The sequence below is a fragment of the Onychostoma macrolepis genome, chromosome 13 (assembly GCF_012432095.1).
Source record: "Onychostoma macrolepis isolate SWU-2019 chromosome 13, ASM1243209v1, whole genome shotgun sequence".
NCBI classification, from domain to species: domain Eukaryota; kingdom Metazoa; phylum Chordata; class Actinopteri; order Cypriniformes; family Cyprinidae; genus Onychostoma; species Onychostoma macrolepis.
Window position 1 is genome coordinate 9,492,708 of NC_081167.1, and position 23,676 is coordinate 9,516,383.

Genomic DNA, 23,676 nt, shown 5'->3' on the forward strand with positions numbered 1-23,676 from the left:
TGAAGCACTCACGACATCATAAGTGGGTAATAGGAAGTTTCTGATAGCACGTGAAGACTGCAGATAAGCGCTCTCGCTCAGCACAGTGGAGTGCATTTTTTTGTTAACTTTGTGGTTTATTATTTTGAGTCGTTTGGGACACGGTAACACACGGTCCTCTCACAATATATTGCTTTACAGATCTATCACTTTTGCTGCTCAGAAATGTTCACGCAATCATGCTTTACGTATCAGTTCCGTCCATTTTTTTTTACAGTCTATGGGTTATACTGATGAAGTTACACATACAGTTATATTGTGAGCAAACCTATGGTAATGTAATTAAATACAGTATGTGCTGCACAAAAACATTTAGCCATACTTACGGTGGGTTTGTTCAAATTTACCTTTAGAACGACTGTTTTACACGCGTAAAAATGAGCATCATTAACCCGCCAAATCATGACAAATAGTCACACATCAGTAAAAGGCTAATATTGAATCAAATTTCATGTTCTTTGCATTTTTACATTTTTTACATTTTTATGCATTTAGCAGACGCTTTTATCCAAAGCGACTTACACTGCATTCAAGTAACAGTTTTTACATTTTATCAGCTATTGCTTTCCCTGGGAATCGAACCCATGATCTTGGCGTTGCTAGCGCCATGCTCTACTATTTGAGCTACAGGAAAGCTATACTTGCAGATACTTAATTACAAGGACATAAAATACTGTTATTAAATGTACATGTAAGTTAATTTAAAAAAAGGAATACAATACCTCATCCGTGAGCATGATTTGTGAAAACGATATCTCCCAACGTTCCATGCTCCGTCATTGCGTCATCGAGCTTCGCCTCTGTTATTGTTTTGAAAATGCGACCTCTAGCGCGAAAACTTCTATTTTAAAATGTAATCAAAATAAATTTTAACAATCCCTTTTGCCAAACAAAGATGAAATTGTGCATCTCATTCACACAACAGAGATGCATGACATGCACACTTCTTATTTAAATAGTCTTTTTGCTAATATTGTTGGCTTCTGTATGATTAATTGCTTGTGTATTTCTCTGTTTGTAAGGCGGATAAAAACCATCTGCTAAATGATTGTAAATCTAAATGTGATTAAATATGGCAGAAAATTTTGCATGCACCACTCACACTTTATTATGTATTTAAATAAATAAATGTTTATGCCATGTGTCATTTGTCCTTTGAGGATCAACTGTCTGTTTACTTGAATTCCTACATGTTATGGTTTTACTTCACAGGTTTGAATTGGTCTTTCATTATCACAGTTACATTCATGTTAAAGTGTCTAAGGAAAGAGTTTCTTCCTGTCAGGAACAGAATTGAATGACCTGATTATTGGTTTATTGCAGAGATAATTTGTGAAGATCTTTATTGCTTGCTATTTAAGGCAGTGTTTTCTTAAAGGCGCAGTGCACCATTAGCTACTAATGAGGACAGTAATTTAACTAATACATCAGCGTTATGAGTGGATGCAAGTGAATTATAAGAGTACTGATGTTATGTGGGGGTGATTTCACTTTGTTTTATCCAGATACATCAGATCTGATGCAGATTGTCTCACTGCACCATCCAGGCTCTCACTTTTGCTTCACCCTTCAGTGACATCACACTGACTAATGGGATATTTTTTTTAAGGTTTAGAGAGGTCTTTCCTCTCCTCCAAGCCACAGAGCTTGAGTCTCTCGTCATTTGCCTGCCTTTGTTCACTGGATCCTGCTCATATTCCAAGCTGCCATTGCTGCTGGCAGGTAAAACGCATTGGAAAACCATGTCAGATTCTCCCAAAGCCCTCCGGTCTTAATTATTCCACCACAGATGCTTCAGCAGGGATCCACAACATGGACCAAGACAACAGACTTTTATGTTGACTAATACATGTTTATCATCAGCGAACATCATTGAAGCAGAGATCCAAGTCCTGACCTTGGGAAACCGCACCATTCATGGGAGGATATGTCTTTATCTGAGAGCACTGGGGCTGATAATCATGTATCAATGGGACACTGTTATGAATCATGTCGAGAACAGTAGTATATGTGGCCTGGATGCTCTGCAGTGTAGCACTAATGCACAGGCAGCACGTCCTCAGTGTTTGGCTCGTGTTTTAGGCGAGATATGAGAGAATGATGCTTCCTGGGTCTGCGGCCTGTTTCCAGAGTTCTTGAGTTGTAATGGAAGTGGGCAGGTGCTTCTAAACGGTTGTGTTAAAAGTTAATTACATGATGTGTCAATTAATTAATCTAATTAATCGCAAAATAAATTTGACTGTGAAAATCCCCCCCAAAAAATATTTAAAGTGCTTTTTGTGTTAAATGAAAAAGGATCGAATTGTAGCTTTAGAAAAAAATATTTTATTTGATTCAACATAAAATTTATTACACATAAACTGTGGAACATAAAAGAAAATAATTTGAGAAACATCTCAGTATTGTTTGTTCATTAAATGATAGTCATTGATAACCAACAGCTTTGTTAACACCGATCTTCAAAATGCCTTATTTTATGTTCCACAAAAAAAAGGCTTATAATGACACAAGGGTGAGTAAATAATGACAGAATTTAAATTTTTTGGGTGAACTATCCCTTTAATATTTTCTTATTTTTATTATTTTTTATTAAACAAATTATATTGTGTTTAAAATATAATACAACATACAACTTCTTCATCAACATCAAATTACATTTAAACTTGTGATATTTGGGGCAAACTCAGCACTCGTGTAACTTAAGACTGCTCCCCCTGCTCGTGTGATATTGCTTATAAATTTATATAAATTGATATTGATGTAAATATGAAACACAAACTCATACAGGGGCATTTTTTTGCCATAACATCTTAAATTTCAGGACATAACTGCATTTATGGAGTTGTTGCTCTGCATAATATTTGTCAACAGGCAACTGTATGAAATGTAAGATGACAAACAGATCTGGGGGCGGGGCCAGTGTGTTAAAATATTTTAATCACGTTATTTTTTCGTAACTAATTAAGTTAATGCGTTATACTGACAGCCCTAGTTAAAAGCATTGCAGACTTCAGTTTTTCTCCTGAATATTTGTTGGATTTGGTTATGGCAGAAACTACCGGTTTACCAGCCGCCTTCATGCTTTGTATATGTCACCTGTAGTGTTCTAATCATAGTTAGATGAATGCTGTAGAAGCTTATGTGACTGGAGATATGACTTTGATTGCCCTTCTTTTAAAGTGTTAGTTATTAACACTGTATGAATTCTCATTTGATTTTGAATATTTAAGGAAGATATTTACACCCCACACCCACCCACACACCCACAGTCAGCGATGAAAGAAAATTATGAAAAAACTAGGCAACCAGTATGTTTTTGTTTATTTTGTTAAGTTTAGCATTTAGTAATTTATTTGACTTTATATAACTATTCATTTTTGCTTTATACATTTTTTTTTTATTTGTTTGACTTTATACACGTTAAAAAAAACAAAAAAAAAACTTTGAGCTTGATTTTAAAAATCAAATAATATAATAATAATAATAATAATAATAATAATAATAATAAGATTCTTTTAACATTGTCATGACAGTGTCAACCCTTTTCTCTTCTAATTGCTTTATCCATTTAGCAATGTCCACTCATGTCTTTGGTGGAGATGGGAACACATGTGTAACAATGAAGGGTTATGTTGGCCATAATACTATCTTGTGGTTAAGGCTGGGATTTGTACCATGCTGAGGCTTCATGTTTCCACACTAGATGTGTCATTTTACTGACCTGGTGTGAGTGTGAAATGAGATGAGGTGCTCTTGAATAATAACAATAATAATATAAATAGTCTGGCGTCACAGTCTGGCACGTACAACCAGAGGCATAGATTATGTTGCCTCATACCTGTGTAATCCTCAAATCAAGCCCATGGCATCCCTGCTTTAAGCTCCAAACCTGAATCAAGCAGAAGCGAGGGTTAAGATTCTGCCTTAACGGAGCAGTTCACAGAAAAATAATAGATGTATACATTTTATTTTGTAATTTATCTGTTCTCCTGAAGATCCTCTATGGCACCACGCTTAATGTGATTTACCCATGCAAGACATGGTCTTGGATCAGTGTCCTTGTTATTCATGGAGCAACATTCATTCTCAACCAATCAGATTTTAGGTTTAGGGGGCAGAACAGCATTGTTTTAACACATGCTTTCCCTCTGATTTATAATTAGGGTTTGTGCTCTGATTTAAGACCATCAGAGGATGTTCACTTGCTATTTTCTCCGAATTCATTATTATTCCTCCAGCTTTATGTTCTTCTTGATGTTACTGTTGTTTAGGATGTCCACATATCTTATCAAACTCAATTTGTACTCATTGTCTGTGATCACAATGACTTGCTTGAAGGTGTGGATCTAGAAGACCTGTATCAGCCTTTTCATTTTACATCACTCTCTATAGAGTTTCCCATTTGGACTAAGTGGTTTTAGCATGGGGTGACCTGGTTGTGTCAGTCAGTGTGTGATGGTCTTGCCTGCATCTTTGCGTTGTGTTTGTAGGTGCTGATTGCTCTCAGGGGTCCGCTTTACTTTATAGGTCTTGTTGTAGACCCCTGACGGTATTTGGGGCGGATTACTGGTGAGATCTGACAATCTGGAATTGACTTAAGAATACCTTATAGCTTAGTATAGTATAGTTTAGTATACTATTTAGTGGTTTAGTATAATCCCCAAACAATCATTTTTAAATTGGCAAATGAATATCTCTGTACAGCACTTGTAAAGTGTATGGCACATTCTCAGACACCTGTTGTTGCAGTCATTTTGAAATTAGATAAACAGACAAAGTATGCAATTTTAGGTGTGTAACTCTCTCTGCTGCTTTGTATTTAAGCTATATTTGTATTATATGTTTATATATTTAGAGGGATCTTTTTGATGGTGTTGTAGTGTGAAATGGTCACCCTGTGATATTTGTTGACTGTACTGATATTTAAATAGCAAATGTGAAACAGAGCATGTTCGGATTGACTGTTTTTTTATTTTTTTTTAGGCTCCCTGGGTGAAGCTAAAAATAGCGCTCGCTATGGAGTACAGTTTTCCCCAGTGATGCAAATGGAAGTCGCAGGAACAGCTGCGCTAAAGCCAAGTCGTGTTAGATCAGCCTTGGTCACATGACCTGCTTTATGCCATTCATTATTACTGAAACTCCCAAGTGCGCATATCACAGTCAACCCTGTTTCAGCTGTCAAATGTGCAATATATTTCATTTAATTTATTGTTAATTACTTTACTGAAACATTTATCCATTTTGTTTGCTTGCATATAAATAGAAAGAGATAGACAATAGAAACGGGGATAGTGACACAGAGGGAGACGGATGGATGGATATTGTTACATATGGATATGATTAGATGTAGATGGATTGATGGGTATATTGATAGATAGACATACATGGATATGAATAGAGGGATATCTGTGTGGGTAGATAGATAGGGTGGGTATGTATGGATAGATATAGACATAAAGATGGATCATAGCTGATGGAAGCATAGATATGGATAAATATGTATGGATAGATAAGGGTAGATGGATACTTAGATGGAAAGTTACAGTGTATAGATAGATAGATAGATAGATTGGTGGATAGATTGATTGGTGGATAGATATGGATGGGTAGATATGGATGGGTGGATATGGGTATGGTTAGATATAGAGAGATATAGATAGATTGATAAATTGGATCTATATATCCATCAGTATCTGTCCATATATCCAACTCTACCATTCAACAAATACAAAACCCTGGTTGGCACAAAAATGGCAGTGGAAACTCTTAATTAGTTGAACTCTAATACCCTGTCTGACCTAGAACAGATTGTTAGGGGGAAAACAAACAAACAAAAAAACTATGTTGAGGTCAGGGAACAAGGTCACTTTAAATTCATTGTGTGTTGACAGCTCAGCCATAGTCTGCTTCAGGCCTTCTGTCTGTTTGCATTGCGAAGAGGGCTGGATTTGCCCAGTGCAGCTCAGGCTTTGACATCACAGGTGAAAAAATAGCTGATGGAGTATCCCATGGCTCACTGTTCCACAGCCCCTTTTCTTCCTCGCTTGCATAGAGCGCTCAAATGAAGTAGAAGTGGTTTCTTGTTTACATTGTCTGCTCGGATCTGCACAGCCATCAGTTTGAGACCTTATGTATAATTCATAGCTTTACCCACATGAAGAGTCTGCCCATACCGCCACACCTCTCTCCGCTCACAGCTTTCACTCTCACATGTGACGCTGGAGAAATGTGATTTCAGTGGTGTTAGCGTGCAGGATCTGTGCAGTAATCAGCTTTAAACATGATGAATTTTCTTCTTGCCAGTTTGTTTGTTGAGTGTGTGGCATGATTGCCCAAGAGTGGCTAACAAACCCAAAATGAAACGGCCTCGTTGGAGTCAAAATAAATTTGTGTAAACTACGGCTTGTTTACACTTATATAAGAGATTACTCATACACTGATGAGTCAAAACAAATTGGCTGTTGTTGTTGTTGTTGTTGTTGTTGTTATTTGTAATCAATTACAATAATTTAAATCACCCACTTTTAGTCAAAATAGTTGATTTAAATGTATTCATGTTTGATTTGAAATGATTGTCACAGGTGCCTGGAAATGATTTTATTTTTGTTTCCCTGAATAGCTCTCATTAACTCGATAGATTCAGATCTTGAGTGGCTTTGCTAACACACTCGAAGATTTACTTTCCAGGCCAGGCTGAGCACATGGTGATATCCGATCAGAACGAAACCTGATCTGAGTGTACACGCTGTGGGCACAGCACACCAACTACAGTATTTACACCAAGTGACAGGTTCAAGCATGTGTGCGATGTGACAGAGGAGGCTTGAGGAGATGGAGATATATTTTGGAGTGTGATGGACAGGCAGAGCACACCTTTGTTGACCTATTCCCGCAGCGACTGTGGATTGAAGGTTAAGTTCCCATGAATGACAGAGAAATCTGATCTGCTGAAGAGCAAGCTCACATTTTAGGACTAGTTTACCTGATACTGTTATTTGACAAATCAAATTATTGAAACACCAGCTGCCCCGTTGGCAAATCATTATGGGTTATAATTCAATTTCAGCAGAATTGCTGTGTGGCAGTGTTGAATACGGACATGGAAGGGATAGGTTTCTACTCGTTCTACTTTAACCAGGCAGTGTTTTCCATTAATTACCTATACTATGGCTTCCTGGAACAGTTTTATAATGAACCAAAAATAATTTTACATTTCTCATAATTACCAAACAAGATGTCTTGCGCTGTGTTTTGTGCCATTGCTTTGGCAAAGCATCTGTTAGCCAAATCGCCATTCGAGTTGGTGTGAGTAGCTGATGTTTTCAGAATTTCACAGCAACTCACAGTGAAGCAAACATAATGAATGTGTGAGTTTAACATGCGTTTGGGAACGCAAAGTGCACCACTGTGCCAGTCATGCTTTTTTCACATTTGCATAATTTCATTTTAATGATTATAGGATTTCGTTAGATTTGTAATAGGACCTGCTTTCACAGAAAGTGCAGTATTCAAAATAAACTCTTTTGCAAGTGAAGAAACTAAGACAAAAAATGTTTTGCTACTCTAAAGTAAAACTGATATACTTTTGAAATGCAGACTGATTCATCTAATATGCATATAATATTAGATCAACTGAACTGTTGTGAAAATTTTCATTTTCAAGTGTAATTGATGCAATAGTTTCTCAATCACTGTACAATAGCTTTAACTACAAGGTCAATTTATGGGCTGTCTGTAACCTTTGCTCAGTATGCCTGGGCTGGTGGTCAACTTCTGGAGCCTTCTGGAGCCAGATGGTCGTGTCTGGATCTCCTGTGGTGCCAGTCTCTTCAAAAACCTGCATGCCATCTGATATATGTGACCCTGTACCACAAAAATCAGTCATAAATTTTCAAAATTGAGATTTATACATCATCTGAAAGCTGAATAAATAAGCTTTCCATTGATGTATGGTTTGTTAGGACAATAGGACAATATTTGGCTGAGATATGACTATTTGAAAATCTGGAATCTGAGGGTGCAAAAAAATCTAAATATTGAGAAAATCACCTTTAAAGTTGTCCAAATGAAGTTCTTAGCAATGCATATTACTAAGTTTTGATATTTACGGTAGGAATTTGACTAAATGTCTTCATGGAACATGATCTTTACTTAATGTCATAATGATTTTTGGCATAAAAGAAAAATCTATAATTTTGACCCATACGATGTATTTTTGGCTATTGCTACAAATATACCCCAGCGACTTAAGACTGGTTTTGTGGTCCAGGCTTTTTCCGTTCATTGTTTCAGTCTGTTATCTATACTCAGGATCCGAAATTCACTTTCCATTCCATTTTCCTTGCTACTTTCTGCTAGTAGCACCTGTAACAAGTAAGCCTGCAGTGAGCAAGTAGATCATTAATGCTCAGTGGTTTTCATTTGTCCTCGAGTTTAGTTTTATATCACTGATGCATGTGTGTTTTGTTCGTCCCACTTGTTGACAGAAGTGTTTTTCTCCTCCTGAGGCTCTCATTAGTTTTGCTCTCATCTGAACCATATATCTTTCCATCACAGCTTAGCATCCTCTGTGGCAGCACCAGAGAGATATACTTCCTCCAGGGATATTTTCACGTCCTAATGTCTGACCTAACACCCACAGCCAGGCCAGTACTATAGACTGAATCTTAGACATCTCTGTCATTTAAGCCTCCTGTAAGCACTTAAAAACACTTTAAAAAGACACTTTGTCAGATGATCCTACATCCTGCTTCTTAAGGTGTAATTATGTGTCACGTTCAAGTGCTCTGTGGTCAGAGAGAACACATTTATACGGACTTTTTGCTTTGTGTAAAAATCTATGGCATTCAATAAATGGCTAAAGAAAAATAATCAATACTGTTGAAAAGTTTGAGGTTGGTAAAATTTGTAAACAAGTTACCTATGCTCACCATTAGATTAATAATACAGTAAAAAAAAAAAAAAACTGATATATGTGAAATATTACAATTTTAAAATAACTTTTTTTCTTTTTTTTAAATATATTTTTAAAATGTAATTTATTCCGTGATGGAAAAGCTTGAGTTTTCAGCATCATTACTCCAGTCTTCAGCAGACCTGCCAAACTGTATGCATTTTGACCTCAAAGTACGCTGATACGATTTGTCACTCTAAACTACGCAAAACCTGGTGATGCCTCTGTCCATGCGCAGTATTCAAAACAAGCAACAGAAAAAGATGAATAGTTCAACCAATCACAGCGTTTTTTTTTTTTGTTTTGTTTTTTTTTGGTTTGCTTCTAAATAATTTCTGTGCATTTTATCTCTCTCCAAGCTGGCTCTGTTTGTGTGTGTCTGTGAGTCTGTGAGATGAGGAAACGCATGCATCTGAAAAAGCAACACACGCCAAGCATCTTCCCTTTTAATGACTTGTAAAGCAGAGCGTTTCTAAACCTGTTGTCCAAAAAAAAGAACAGTATAACGTGTTTTTACTCCACAACATCAGACAAATGTTTCAAATTATTTCTTTTCTGATCTGATGTGGCTTCTTATCTCACAATGATGCAGAAATATATTCTGTACTGTAATAAAGGCTATGTCAGTTAGCAATGGATTATAAATATACTTACTTATGAAAATACCCAAGGTGGTTTTAAGAACACAAACATTGTCACAGTAGAGTGTTTATTGTCTTAATGTTCTTTTTGAATGTCATCATTCAAAGCGTTTCTGTCTTCTTTCATTCAGTTACAGCAATAGCTGGATGCTTTTTATATATTAGGGATTGTCTTACTATAGGAAGATGAGTCTGTATTACTATTGGAGCAAGCGTAAAGGCTAACTTGGATCACGTGTGCCTTAATAACCAATCACATTACAGGCTTGACGTCATTAAATTTCAGTCAGATTTGTTTGACAATCATTCGACATTTACAGATACCATAGGAATGAATGAGAAGTGCTGTAACCTGAATCACACCTTTCTCAAAAAGTCAGTGACTTCTCTTATGAAACATAATTTTCTCAGTGTAAACTCTAAAAATAATTAAATCCAAATGTATTGTTTAGTGTAAAACATGTTGTTGATTAGCAGATAGGCTGTCGATTCATTAAATAAGCCGTCGATTCATTAAATAAGCCGTTTCCTCTGACTATTCAGCGTGGTGAAGCCTCTCCTCCATTAACATCCTTTCATTCTAAAAAAAAAAAAAAAAAACGGCCTCTGGTGACCTTCCCTGTGCCGCGGAATTAGCATTAGCAGTGACACTTTTTTGGGTAAAGGTTGCAGGCTTGCCTTCTAGTGGCTTCGATTTCCTGGAGCATCGTGAGTTCTATTTCTTCTGTAATGCATAGGGATGCCACCATATCGGTATCGGTCGATAAATGTTCATTTTTCTGTTATCGTTATCGAACCGATAAGAAGATTTGTCCGATATATTAAAGCCGATAAATAATGCATTATTTCCTGCAGAGGCACTTCAGATGCACACTGTTCGCCATGATGGTTTTTAATTGCTTCAAATATTATTGGAATCACTTCGAAAAGGAAAATACAGTGAAGTGCAACATGTGCAGGGCAAGTCTGTATTCATTTATTTATTTATTTATTTTTTACACAGGAGTCTTAGAATAGAATATACTGTACATAAACTAAAAAAAGAACAATATTTTTAAATTTTCTTTTTATTAGATTTTCAAAACAATAAAGAACAGCATTTATTTATAAAATATTTTTGCTAACACTGTAAATGTCTTTTTAATGTCAGTTTTGATTCATTTAATGCACCCTCACTGAATTCATTTTTACCCCAAAATTTGGAATGGTTGTGTATAAGACGTGTATAAGAGTTCTTAGTGTATAAGAAAAAGCTAACAAAGCTGTATTTCAAAAAATGAATTTTTCACAAAAGGAATAAGCTTCATGAATTTTGATAGCACATGAATGCATTATAATTTATTGAACACATTTGGCAATGGTCAGTTCACTTAAGTGTAAACTGTATCTCAATGGGTGAAGTATGGCAAATATATGTCGATACCTGTATCTACAGGGCAGGATGGCTCATATAAAGTCAAAATATACTGAATAATATGACTGAATTATTGACTGACAAGATTTACACAGAATTAACACAATTTATACATTGATAGCAGAATTATTTATTATGTGTTGACAAGGTTGTCGGTAGTTTTTGGAGTTCACTCAGTGAAGAGGTGATATTTCTCCTAATTAGAGAAAGTCAAATAACAGTTAATTTGCCTTGGATATCAGTCCATCATATATTATCCTAACACTAGCTATATTATCATCTCTATTGCATTTTCATTGGCATAAACTGAATAAGATTCTTTGTTTTTGTTGCCAAACAGACAGCTTTTTACATCATACCGATTTTCTGTTCCAGCGCATGATCCCACTGAGCAGACAGAGATGTTCAAAAGAGTGTTGTGCAGAAATTAGAGTATTACCTGCTGTTATTTATGCATCATAGCTCAAGTGCGTTAGTTCCCTGCCAACCCTGCGGTTGAATATGAGCGATTCCTCCAGCACAGCTTCTAAAGCATCAGGCTGCACCACAGAGCGCATGATGGCTGTATTTTCATCCACCCACCTGACTGTGAAGTGTTGCCTAGCCCTGCGGATGTAACCCCAGAATCCCACTGCGACTCCTAGAGCCTGTGAATCATAGCTGTCCCTGCCTCGGCCTACACACCGCCAGCCGCGCTGTGTGCGTCAGGCAGTCTGAGAGATGCTCTTTTACTGGGCCTCAAAAAACACCTCTCCTTGCTGTTTCATCTTAGGCCTCTCCCAGCTGTCAGAAACCTGACAGCGGGTTTGATGTCTAACGTGATGTAGGTCTCAGCCTGTCAAACTATAGCATGAGTCAAGCTGTAGAAACAGGCAAAAATAGTGTGTTATGAATGCAGTTTCTGACACTGAACTCCAAAGTTTCCAAAACCTCAGTGAATTTATCATTGCTTTACCGTTTCTGAAGCTTACATAAATAACTAATTAAATTAGCACTCATAACACAGTGAAATATTATGTTGTCTGTTTGCGTTCTAGATTATGCTTTTTTCATAACTATTTTGTGTATGTTTTATTTTTTTTTTGCACTTACAATTAATCAGTAAGTGTCCTGGGTTTCTATTAAGACTGGGTGATCTGGAAAATTAAGTCTCCATATTTGTCAACTTGTATATTAGTGCTGTCAAAATTAGTGCGTTAACGCAGGTGATTATTTTTTCCAGTTTAACTGTGTGGCCACCCACTCACAACTGCTGCTTTTTTCTCTTTTTTTTGTTCTTGACAAGAATTGATTTGTGTCACGTTCAGCAGCGGCAGCTCTTAAAGTAATAGCAGCCAATCAATAAATTGTTGCACTAATGATTCATCTATATTTAATTTAGAATTTAGTGTTTGATAACTTAATTCAATTTCTGTATATTTACTACTCGCTTAATTAGTTATTTTTTTAATCGATTGTCAACACTAATATATATATTTCTGCATTTGATTTTCCCCCTAAGTTAAAGCCACCATTATAGATAAAGCAAAATAAAGTAGGGCTGCAGCTAACGATTATTGTAATTGTCAACTAATCTATCGATTATTATTTATTTTTTAGATTAGTCGACTAATCTATCGATTTGTTTTTCAATTCATCTATTTATTATCTTTAGTTAAACTCTCAATGAACAGTAACTTCTGCTATTAATCTTTTAAGTTAAGTCGTGACGTATTGTCAAGTATGGTGACTCATACTCGAAATCAGTGCTCTGCATTTAACCCATCCAAGTGCACACACACAGCAGTGAGTAGTGAACAAATGCGCACACACACACACACACACACACACACACACACACACACACACACACACACACACACACACACACACACACACACACACAGCGAACACACACACACAGCGAACACACACACACAGCGAACACAGTGAACACACAGCGAACACAGTGAACACACACCCGGAGCAGTGGGCAGCCATTGCTCCAGCGCCCGGGGAGCAATTAGGGGTTCGGTGCCTTGCTCAAGGGTACCTTAGTCATGGTATCGAAGGTGGAGAGAGTGCTGTTCATTCCACCTTCAATTCCTGCCGGTGCGAGAATCGAACCGGCACCCTTCAGGTTACAAGCCCGACTCCCTAACCATTAGGCCACGACTTTTAATATTTTATTCAAACGTCGTCTTATAATTAATACTTTACAAAAAATAAATAACAACAACAATAAAGAAAGAAAGAAGGAAAGAAAGAAAATAAATAGATAATAACAAGAAAAGAGAGAAAAAGAAATAATAAATAATTAATCAAAAATAAAAATGAAAGAAAATAAATAAAAAGAAAGAGAGAGAGAAAGAAAGAAAGAAAGAAAAAGACAATTACAGGGCAGTGATACAATACAGTCAATAGAAATGCACATTATAGCTGCGTTCACAGTTACTGTTTGGGACTGACAGCAGTTGCTTACAGGTGAGAGACTTGAAATGTTTATTTATTCAGCAGATTAAAACATCTGCTTGAATACATATCTTTATATAGTTTTATCAGTTGACAGCCCGTTTTTAAATAAATGAGCCCAGTTGAGGCTTGTCCTATCCATCACACAGTTAAACAACTAACAATGACTTTAAATGCTTTATTAGCGAGTGCAGAGAGTGCGTTTGGTGCGTGCGTCTCAGAGCTTGCGCGATTGTGCCCACGGCACTGATGGCAGCTCCAGTGGATCTTCAGATGAACATGAATCATGTAAAGGCATCAGTTCGGCTATATACATGCGGTTCTGATGGTCATATAATAATAGAATGCTCTATGAACGCTCTATGAAGTGAAGTGATGTTGCCATACTAGCTTTTACCTTCTGCTCTAGAGTCTTGTTTGTGTTAAACATGGCAGAAAAACAGTCTTAAGCAGGGATAACTGCAGACTTGCACAATGGGCGTGGCTAAAGGTGCGATGCGTCGACGCATTCTATGCTAATCAATGTATTTTTATAATCGACGTAATCGATGACGTCGACGAATCGCTGCAGCCCTAAAAAGGTGATATTTACATGTTACATGTACTTACTATGGTAATAAGTTGGGGTGTGACTCGTCACTGGTTTCACGATTCGATTATGATTATCATGTCAATGATTCGATTCGATATCTCGATGTATCACGATGCGTCACAGTTTTATACAAATTTATTTTGTGCATTTTTATTAAATTATATAAGCATTATAAATGATAAATTATTATAAAATAATTACAAAATTAATAATAAATCAAAACAATTCTTAAGAACTTAACCAAATAAATATAGCTTCAAAACATACAAGCAAATATAAAGTAATAAAGGGGGGAAAGACAATTACAAGTGATAAACAAAAAGTACTTTCAGTATCTGAGAGTGCTTTAAGTATCCGAAAGTTGAGAGACAATCAGAGTTATGGGTTTTTCTTTTTTCCTCAACATAATTGCTGTTTGATGAGATCATAGACAGTGGCAGCTTTAATAGGCTGCATTCACACTAATGCACAGATCTAATTTGACATCAGATGTTTTGTCCTGTACTGAAAACATAACTGACTGTGTTTACATCAGTTTCGTATCATAAAAGTATTCAGAGATGCAAGTGCCGCAGGCGCAATTGAGCTTCAGAACAAACAAACACAAAGTGCACGGGAAAGTCTGTCAGTACGTGAGATTTGGGCATCTAATATGTACTGCATTCCGAATGGCGTAAATGAAAGCATATCTAAAGTAAAACACTGAAATAACGGCTGGTGGAAGCAAACACTGTCAAGTAATGCGCTAGTGTGTCTCACAGCGCATATTGTGTGTAATGAAGCCACCACGATTGTCTCTAGCGCACACAAATGTGCCATATGCAGGAAAAAACCAAGCTCAGATTTGATTCTGAACATGTTTTTTTTTCCTGCACTAAGCTTGGTTTTTCCAAAATGTGCTCAGATCTCAGATTTAAAAATAGTGTGCATTTTTTAATACTTGTGTGACAAGCGCACATGCGAATGACGTCAGTAGGCTATAATCGATTATGGTCTATTACGGCAACGATTAATTTCAACACCCCTAGTAATAAGTGAAGAGTGTATAATTACATGCAACTCTTTTTATTTAAAGTTAAAGTTTACTGAAGGTTCCAAAGCAAAATCACCTAGCAACATTGCATCTTTTCCTCCAGGTTATTTCGTAATAATAATTACTATATTAATAATCACAATATAGCTATTTTTTATTTGATCTTTATTATAAATAAGATACATTAAACAAAATATAAACAAAAACATTCAAGTAAGAAATACAAATAATCAAATGTAAAAATCACTTTAGTGTGTTCATTACAAATAAATTGATTATTAAAACTACAAAAGCAGTTCAGTCAAGAACAACGAGTGATTCCCTCTTTTCTTTTATTGTTATATTACATTGAGATACGTCCTATATATTAATTCAATTCAAGTTTATTTGTATAGCTCTTTTCACAATGCAAATCTTGCAAAGCAGCTTTACAGAAAATTAAAGTTTCTACATTATATTTAGTAATGGGCGATTCCACAGTTTAGGCCTAACTGCAAGGACAATAGCCTGCAAAATCAGTCTTCATGGAGAAAGCTATTGTCCTCAGGTTAACATCCTGAGAAAACCTGGGGTACAGCTGTGTGAAAGGCAGGATAAATCTGGCAATGTTAAACTAGTAAACTTTGATCAAAGTTGAGTTGATGTAAAATTTAACGTATGTAACATGGACGGAAAAACAGTGTAAATTCAAGCAGAAAGTGTACTTAATCTAATTCAGTTTAATAAAATTCTGGTTGAATCCCAGTTCATATTTTGTTTTGTTTTGTTCCTAATTTGGTATAGTTATGAGTCATGCGTTGTGTATGGTTCACAAAACTGGGAATAGGACTTCCATGCAGGCAGGGTGGCCATCTAATATTATCTGTTCTATAAACTTAAAGGTGCATTTTTGATTCTGGTATGTTCATAAACTGAAAGCCAGCAAAATTACTAACAAATACCACAGGTATATTTTTCAAATTTATTTGCCAAATGTAGAAGCCAAAGGAACTCCTACAAGTGTGCAAAGTTATAACGTGTGTAACATGGACGGAAAAAATTAAACAATCCTGCAAGATTGCCTCTGTAACACAAAATAATACCATTTCATGAAAACTGGCAAAGAATAGAACAAGTTCATAACACATTAAAATAACCTGTCATCATTTACTACCAAATTTAAAGATCATACATCGTGAATGAAATAACATTTGTAATGTGGACAGATAAAATGATTTCATATTATCGGATAGGCTAATCGACCAATACAAGCAAGGAAATGAGCACAAATTCACGGTACGCGCTAGCTGCCATCAAACGGAGTTCCGGTGGAATTGAAAGTAAACTCGCGCATCGCCTGTGGCCTACATAATTTGGACATGATGAAGGTACACTTGACAGGCTGTGGAGCTTCATTTTACCACAAAGCTAATGTTTAAACTAGCTTTATTGTGTGCCGTCAGCGCGGAAAATCTGCGTGTGTTCCTTAACATTATAGCCCAGTTCACTGTCGTTTAAAAACCTATGCGATTAACGCCGACAGTTTATTCTAATGGAATAAGTGAGATTGTGTTAACGCACTACTAACGTGTTAACTTCGACAGCCTAAGCTATATTCTTACGAACATTGGACGAAAAAAAAAAATCATCAAAAAAAAAAAAAAAAAAACCCAGAAAAAAGTCAGCAAAATCATTGACAATGTTGACTTTCATGAACAGCTTATTGAGTCAAACATACTCAGAAAACAACGTTCGAAGTTGGACAGACTGAAAATTTCTGTCTAATTTACGAACAAGATGTGCAGAATCTGTCAAAATCTATACAACCACCATTCATGCATGCTCTTTGACGATGAACACGACTTTCGGTCCGAAACCGCTAGCAGTCATCCGACTTGCACACTCTTTTATCCTTTCTCACCACAATGATCCTATTTAATGTTTACTTAACCAAAGTTTACCACGTTCGTAACAATTAACTCTTCCTCCCACGCAGAGCATGCGTGACCTAGACAATCTTATTTCTGACGTGAGAACCGTTGAGATATTAGGAGATGGAAATTCAGCGCCATAATAAAATGTACGAGCGTTATGATTTTTGGACAGAATATCTCTGCCCCTGTTTTATCCCGATTTATTAACAATTTATCATGGAGCAACGCATATGAGAATTTAACCCACACAAGATGTTTATATCGTTTTGCTACTGATAGAATTACATGGAAAAATTATATCTCTGTTTCCTTTAGAATCATAGTTTAACGTTCGTAACTGCTTGGACAGAAGGTGTAACGAACGTTAGTAAATGTTTCCATTGCATCGTGGTGGATTAAGGGAATTATACTTTCAGTGTTAGTAGTAGTATTTTGTAGAAGACACCCCAAAATAAATGTTATGCGCCAAAATTCAGGATTTTATTAAAGGAAATGAAAGAAATGACTTAGGAAAAATCCAGATGCACTGAATGTCCCACCCTGACATCCGCATTTTCTGGGGACGGAAATAAAATAAAGTCTCATTACACGATAATGCCAAGGCTTAGTGAGATAAAATTAACTTTATTATTTCTTACATCTATCTTAAATAGTGGATTATTCAGTCTATATTGTTCATTACACCCCTTGTGGACCGAAACTGTGGAATCGCTCTAATAGTTTATCAGTGGTGACTATCTCAAGTTGATGTCCATTAGGGGTGTGCGATATATATTGTCTGCGATAATATCGTAAAAATTGTTTTAACAATGTGCGATTTGACATTATCGAGTATTTTGCAAAAGCTATTCAAAACAGCCCTACAGAGTGCAAGCGTTACTTGAAGTCTAGACTAGTGTGTGTGCGCATTTAGAGTTGTTCATTCACTGCATGATTCAGTCTAATAAAATGCATTTAGAATGATCACAAATTCAAGACGTGGGGCAGAAAATGTATATATTTATGCCACTTCATATAGTTAATCAATTTCACACGAAGAGTGTTGTTTTTCTCCAAAAATTACCATGATTACAAATGTGATATATAGATTTTTTTACAGCAGCTCAATAAATAAGAAGTTAAAAGACTTACATTTTAGACACCATATTGCCTAAAATCATTCCAAACACAGCCACAGCACTGTTTCGCGTCTCTGAGCAACATGATGGTGTTTCGTTCCTGAATGATTCAACCGATTAAATGATTCGGTTCAATCGCAAAGACTCTCGGTTTTAGTTTCACATTTCTACTTTTTTTCATGTTTTAAATCATTTCAAATATCAGTATTCAACGTTTTATGTTTAATACATCAAAACATTATTTATGCATTTGTAATTGCAGGTTAAATGCGTTCCTGTCCTGCATTAAGCAGTGTGTAAATGCATCTAAATGCCACTTCAGATGCAGCTTCTGTCTTGATTTAATTTGCTTGGTAACAGCCCAAATGTCTTATTATTCTAATTCACTGAATAAATGTAAGAATGTGACTCAAAAGATAATGGACACTTTTAGAAAAAATGGCTTTATAAAGGTAAAAATTTCCATAAAATGTAAAAATCATTTTAAAAGATTAATTTTTTTTTGTCAATATCGCACACCCCTAATGTCCATATGGCAGAAATATACGGTAAAAATCAAGCATTTAGTTAATGTCATGTAATCAAACAGACAATGAACACTATTAACAGCAATGATTATATGTTGCGATCAAACTTATAGCAGAATTTGGTAGTTTTGTTTGTTGTTGCAGGGTTGGCATCATCTGAGGCTCTCTGAGGGGTAAGCGTCATCTCTTCTCAGGTGTTAGGCCATCTCAGGTCTTTGTAAGGGCTGGATCCAGACTGAAGCTTGGCAGAAACAGAGAAGGAAATAGAGAAAATTAGCGTAGCTGCTGTTCCAACTAAGCAAAAAAATGATGTGTTCAACCCAAGTAAAAGAATGTTAATGTGCATTTAATCAGATGTAACTGAAGTACAAGGTTACGAGATACATTATGTGAATGCTTGGCTAAAGAGATGTGTCTTTTAATCTAGATTTAAACCGAGAGAGTGTGTCTGAACCCCCGAACATTATCAGGAAGGCTATTCCAGAATTTGGGAGCCAAATGTGAAAAAGCTCTACCTCCTTAGTGGACTTTGCTATCCTAGGAACTACCAAGAGTCCAGAGTTTTGCGACCTTAGGGAGCGTGATGGATTGTAGCGTGATAGACTAGTTAGGTATGCAGGAGCTAAACCATTTAGGGCCTTAAAAGTAAGTAGTAATATTTTGTAACTGATACGGAACTTAATAGGTAGCCAGTGCAGAGAATGTAATTTGGGTAATATGATCATATTTTCTTGACCTGGTAAGGACTCTAGCTGCTGCATTTTGGATTACCTGTAGCTTGTTTATTGAAGATGCAGGACAACCACATAGCAGTGCATTACAATAGTCCAGTCTAGAGGTCATGAATGCATGAACTAGCTTTTCTGCATCAGAAACAGGTAGCCTGTTCCGTAACTTGGCAATGTTTCTAAGATGGAAGAATGCTGTTTTTGTAACATGGGAAATGTGAATGTCAAAAGACAAGACCTATTAATTTATTAAAATATTAAGACCTACTGTAATGCACGGATTTAATATAATGTTACACATCCAATGTTTTTCCCCAGCAATTCCCCAAACATTCACTTAAAGGGTTAGTTCACCCAAAAATTAAAATTGTCATGAATTACTCGCCTTCATGTCGTTCCAAACCCGTAAGACCTTCGTTCATCTTCGAAACACAAATGAAGATATTTTTGATGGAATCTGAGAGCTCTCTGACCCTCCATAGACAGCAAGGATACCACCACGATCATGTGCTCGCTTTCGCTGTACGTAATCAGCGTTGTTTGCGTTCAGTAGACAGCGCGCGCATGTTGAACGTAAATTCTGGGGTACTCTCCAAAATGGTGGAAGATGGTAACTTTTGGAGAAGAACTGCTGAATAAATTGTTGTTGTTGTTTTCTTTGCACACAAAAAGTATTCTCGTAGCTTCGTAAAAAATTACGGTTGAACCACTGATGTCACATGGACTATTTTACCTATGTCCTTGCTACGTTTCTGTGCATTGATCATGGTAATATCATTGCTGTCTATGGAGGGTCAGAGAGCTCTCAGATTTCATCAAAAATATCTTAATTTGTGGTCGTTGAGGTTGAGTAATTAATGACAATTTTCATTTTTGGGTGAACTATCCTTTTAAGACATAACTGATTATGTTTGCTTGAATACTTAAATAATGTAATTGTGTATATGTGTATATTTATCGGGATCGCATACTGGCAGAAGCACCTTTTATGCAAGCGCTTCGGATATCAGTAAGCATGAGAAGCGAGCAGAGAAATTTAACTCATCAGAAAATGTACAAATAAAGATACTTTTAAATGTGCAGTTAGTATTTGGAGCATTGGGATCGCTAGACGAGTGCTTAATGAACTCATGTTTGTGAAAACTTCAAATTCAACTAAAATCGACTTTTTTCACTTTTTTTTTTTTTTTTTTTGCATGCAACTCAAAATTAGCCTGTGCACATTCCGACACATTTTGCCAGCATGGGTCACATTTTATAAAACCAGCAAAATTCTTACAAATACTATGTGAATATTTAATATATCAGTTTCTAACAGCATGTTTGCGAGTATCCCAAACATATCCTGTTGCTTACTTTGCTGTATGTGTGCTTTTATTTTTCCCAGGAGGCACAGAAGGTGAATAACCCTGTGAACAGTCAGGCTGATGGCCCATCGAAGATCCTGAATGATAAAGATGATGCCCCAATCAGCGAGGTGGGCTGGATGACCTCAGTCAAAGACTGGGCGGGGGTCATGATCTCAGCACAGACCCTTACCGGCAGAGTTCTGGTGAGACCGGCTACACACCCACCGCAACATCACCAGATGCCCACATACTGTACATCCATTCACAATCACATTCAGCGCATATAATCTACATTCATTTGTCACATTCTATGACACAGTTAGCACACTGCGGATGACGTGTTTTTGTGTCTGTCAAGCCTAGAGGTCAAGATTATACCCAGATGATGTACGGGTGTTTTGTTTAATACGGTCTCATTAGCATGCCTCACTCAATAAAGGGCTTTTGGGAGTGCAGTAATACTGAACGGTGACTCGTGTGGGTGGCGCTTGTCATCGCAGCTGTTAGTGCTCGCACAGTGCTAGACACGGACAGGTCAATTAACTATGAACAATTGAGTCAATTTACCACATAATGAAGATCATTTACTTTGGGAACGTTATGCAAATGAGAGCAGTTCTAATTTTATGACCTTCAGCAAATTATGGACGAAATCCGTTTTGCTTTGTGGTTTTATACTCTGTTGGGTCTGCATTTCTGAAAGCTTTAACCTCATATGCCAGTAGCATGTGCTTCATTTATTGCGACTTGAATATTTTTCTTCAGTTCTGCATCTCATCTTTCAGGTGGAGTGGCTGTTGTACATGACCAGATTGGGAAGCAGGATTCTCAGTAGACCAGTCCAGTCTAGTCTTTCTCTTTTAGTGCATGACTGATTTGTAATGGGCCGTTCACACTGACAGCAATTAAATCACTGACGGAAGGTCGCAGTGCTGCAGTCGCCATTAGACGTTCTTACTCGACTAGTGTCTAACTGTATCAGCAGACTATGAAATTAACTTCATTAACCACAGTGGCTGGTCAATAACAGCCTGATGTGGCCAGAGATTTTGAATATAATTTTTTTTTTCATTGTAAAATATGCAGTTAAACTCAGAGCACCCCCTAAATAGGTTTTCATGCAGTGTTCACAATTAAGGTGCTGTCATTTTAGGGAAATTTCAGTGAAATAGAACTGAAATGGGATGCATTTCTGATTAGTTTCTGTCGGCTGCATGAACATATCAAAATATCATATCATTAGTAGGGATGTGCGCTACGACTAATTTGACTGTCGTTTAAACTGAAGTTTTGTATCCGACTAGTCTAAAAGCTAGAAACCCCCAAAAAATGGCAAAAGAAAAAAAACTGTGCATGTGTCTATGTAACAGTCTATAGCAGTGCATAGCTTTTTTTTTCATATCGGCTGGAGCAATGCAGAAATGGAAAATCAATCAATAGACTGACAGAATTCTTCATTTTCATATAACGTTAGCCAACATATTAAAACACAAGTCAAAAACAATAGGAAAGTTTATCAAGGAATAGCATTAAAACGGCTTTTAAAAATGTGTTGGCTATATTGTCTAAAAACAAAACAATGCTCGGTTTACTTACTCAGACCATGTGCATCTGTTCAGTGAATTTGACATGTTAACGTGGTCTGGCGAAAGACGGGACTAGAGGCGATTCTGCACTTGAAAAAAAAACGCGCTCGGCAGGAACTGAAGTCACAGGCACACAGAGAGATAACTAAGCAAGCAGACAGTTTTGAAAAGAGCCTGAAAATCCCGCACCACCACCGAAGTGGGTCTTCGTTTTAGAGGAATAGACGGCACGGATGGGATCGCGGACCGCAGCGGTTGTAGTGTATGACATGATTGAAATTTGTTGGCTTTGGCTAGTCTTCAAGCTAACGCATACATGCCTGTATTGAACATGATTACGCATTGCTCCAGTAGAGTTATTGTAAGCCAATTTGACATTACACAGTTTACTCAAAACTTTTCCGTTTCCTTCTAATTCAAATAATCCCAGACCTTGCTGGTTCTTTGCGTGGTCATTTCGAGCCCTCTGCAACTGACATGAAGAAAACGCATGCGAGGTCTGAAGTAAAAATGTAGTTTCTGCCCAGATACGCTTTTAAAAATATTTATATATTTAAATATTTTGATATTTATTCTTTTTCAAAAGTTTTATTTTAACTTATTTAAAATGTTTTAAATGTAACGTTAAATTGATGGTAATTTGAATGATGAAATCATCATGGTTTTTTTTCTTTCGTATAATCGACTATTGTTTTCAGTGTCGACTAGCAGGAGCTGTACTGTTTAATCGACTATACCCGCACATCCCTAATCATTAGCAACTTTGCTGGATAACAAATGCATAAAAGTGACCAACTGGATATAAACTATCATGATATTAAACTAGGGCTGTGACGATAACCGCATTACTGCATCACCACAGTAATGAGATGAGGTCATCACCACACTTTTTTTGCAAGGTATTTGCAGGAGGAAGCTAGAGGTCTGCATTCTGTGGGACCCGACCAGATTTCTTACGACGCGGGATTAAATTCCCGAATAAAACATGGCAGCGGTCGGTAACTTTGGTGTAATTTGAACAGGAGCGGGCGGTCTAACAATATCCCGTTCACGACGTCCTTTCAGAACAGCACATCTGCGCTTTACTCACTCTTGTAAGTGGTTTTGGCACTGTGGGGAGGTGCTACAGTCCTGCTTGAAAAGGAAATCAGCTTCTCCATGAAGCTTGTCAGCAGATGGAAGCATAAAGTGCTCCAGTCTACTAGTAGGCGACTGCACTGACTTTGGACTTGATAAAACACAATGGACCTGAGCGTGGTGACTCTTGATGCACTGACTCCAGCTTCAGTCCACTCCTTGTGATGCTCTCCCAAGTGTTTGAATCGGCTTTGC

The 23,676-nt window shown here is 36.8% G+C and overlaps 1 protein-coding gene across 13 annotated transcripts in view; it reads left to right on the forward strand.

Moving 5' to 3' along the window:
* kcnma1a (potassium large conductance calcium-activated channel, subfamily M, alpha member 1a) overlaps positions 1-23,676 on the forward strand; it is a 255,781-nt gene that overhangs the window by 69,901 nt on the left and 162,204 nt on the right. For all 13 annotated transcript variants that reach the window (XM_058796801.1, XM_058796805.1, XM_058796803.1 and 10 more), the window contains exon 3: positions 20,797-20,961. In XM_058796801.1, the coding sequence (XP_058652784.1) occupies positions 20,797-20,961 (165 nt within the window). The remainder of the gene's footprint in view (positions 1-20,796; positions 20,962-23,676) is intronic.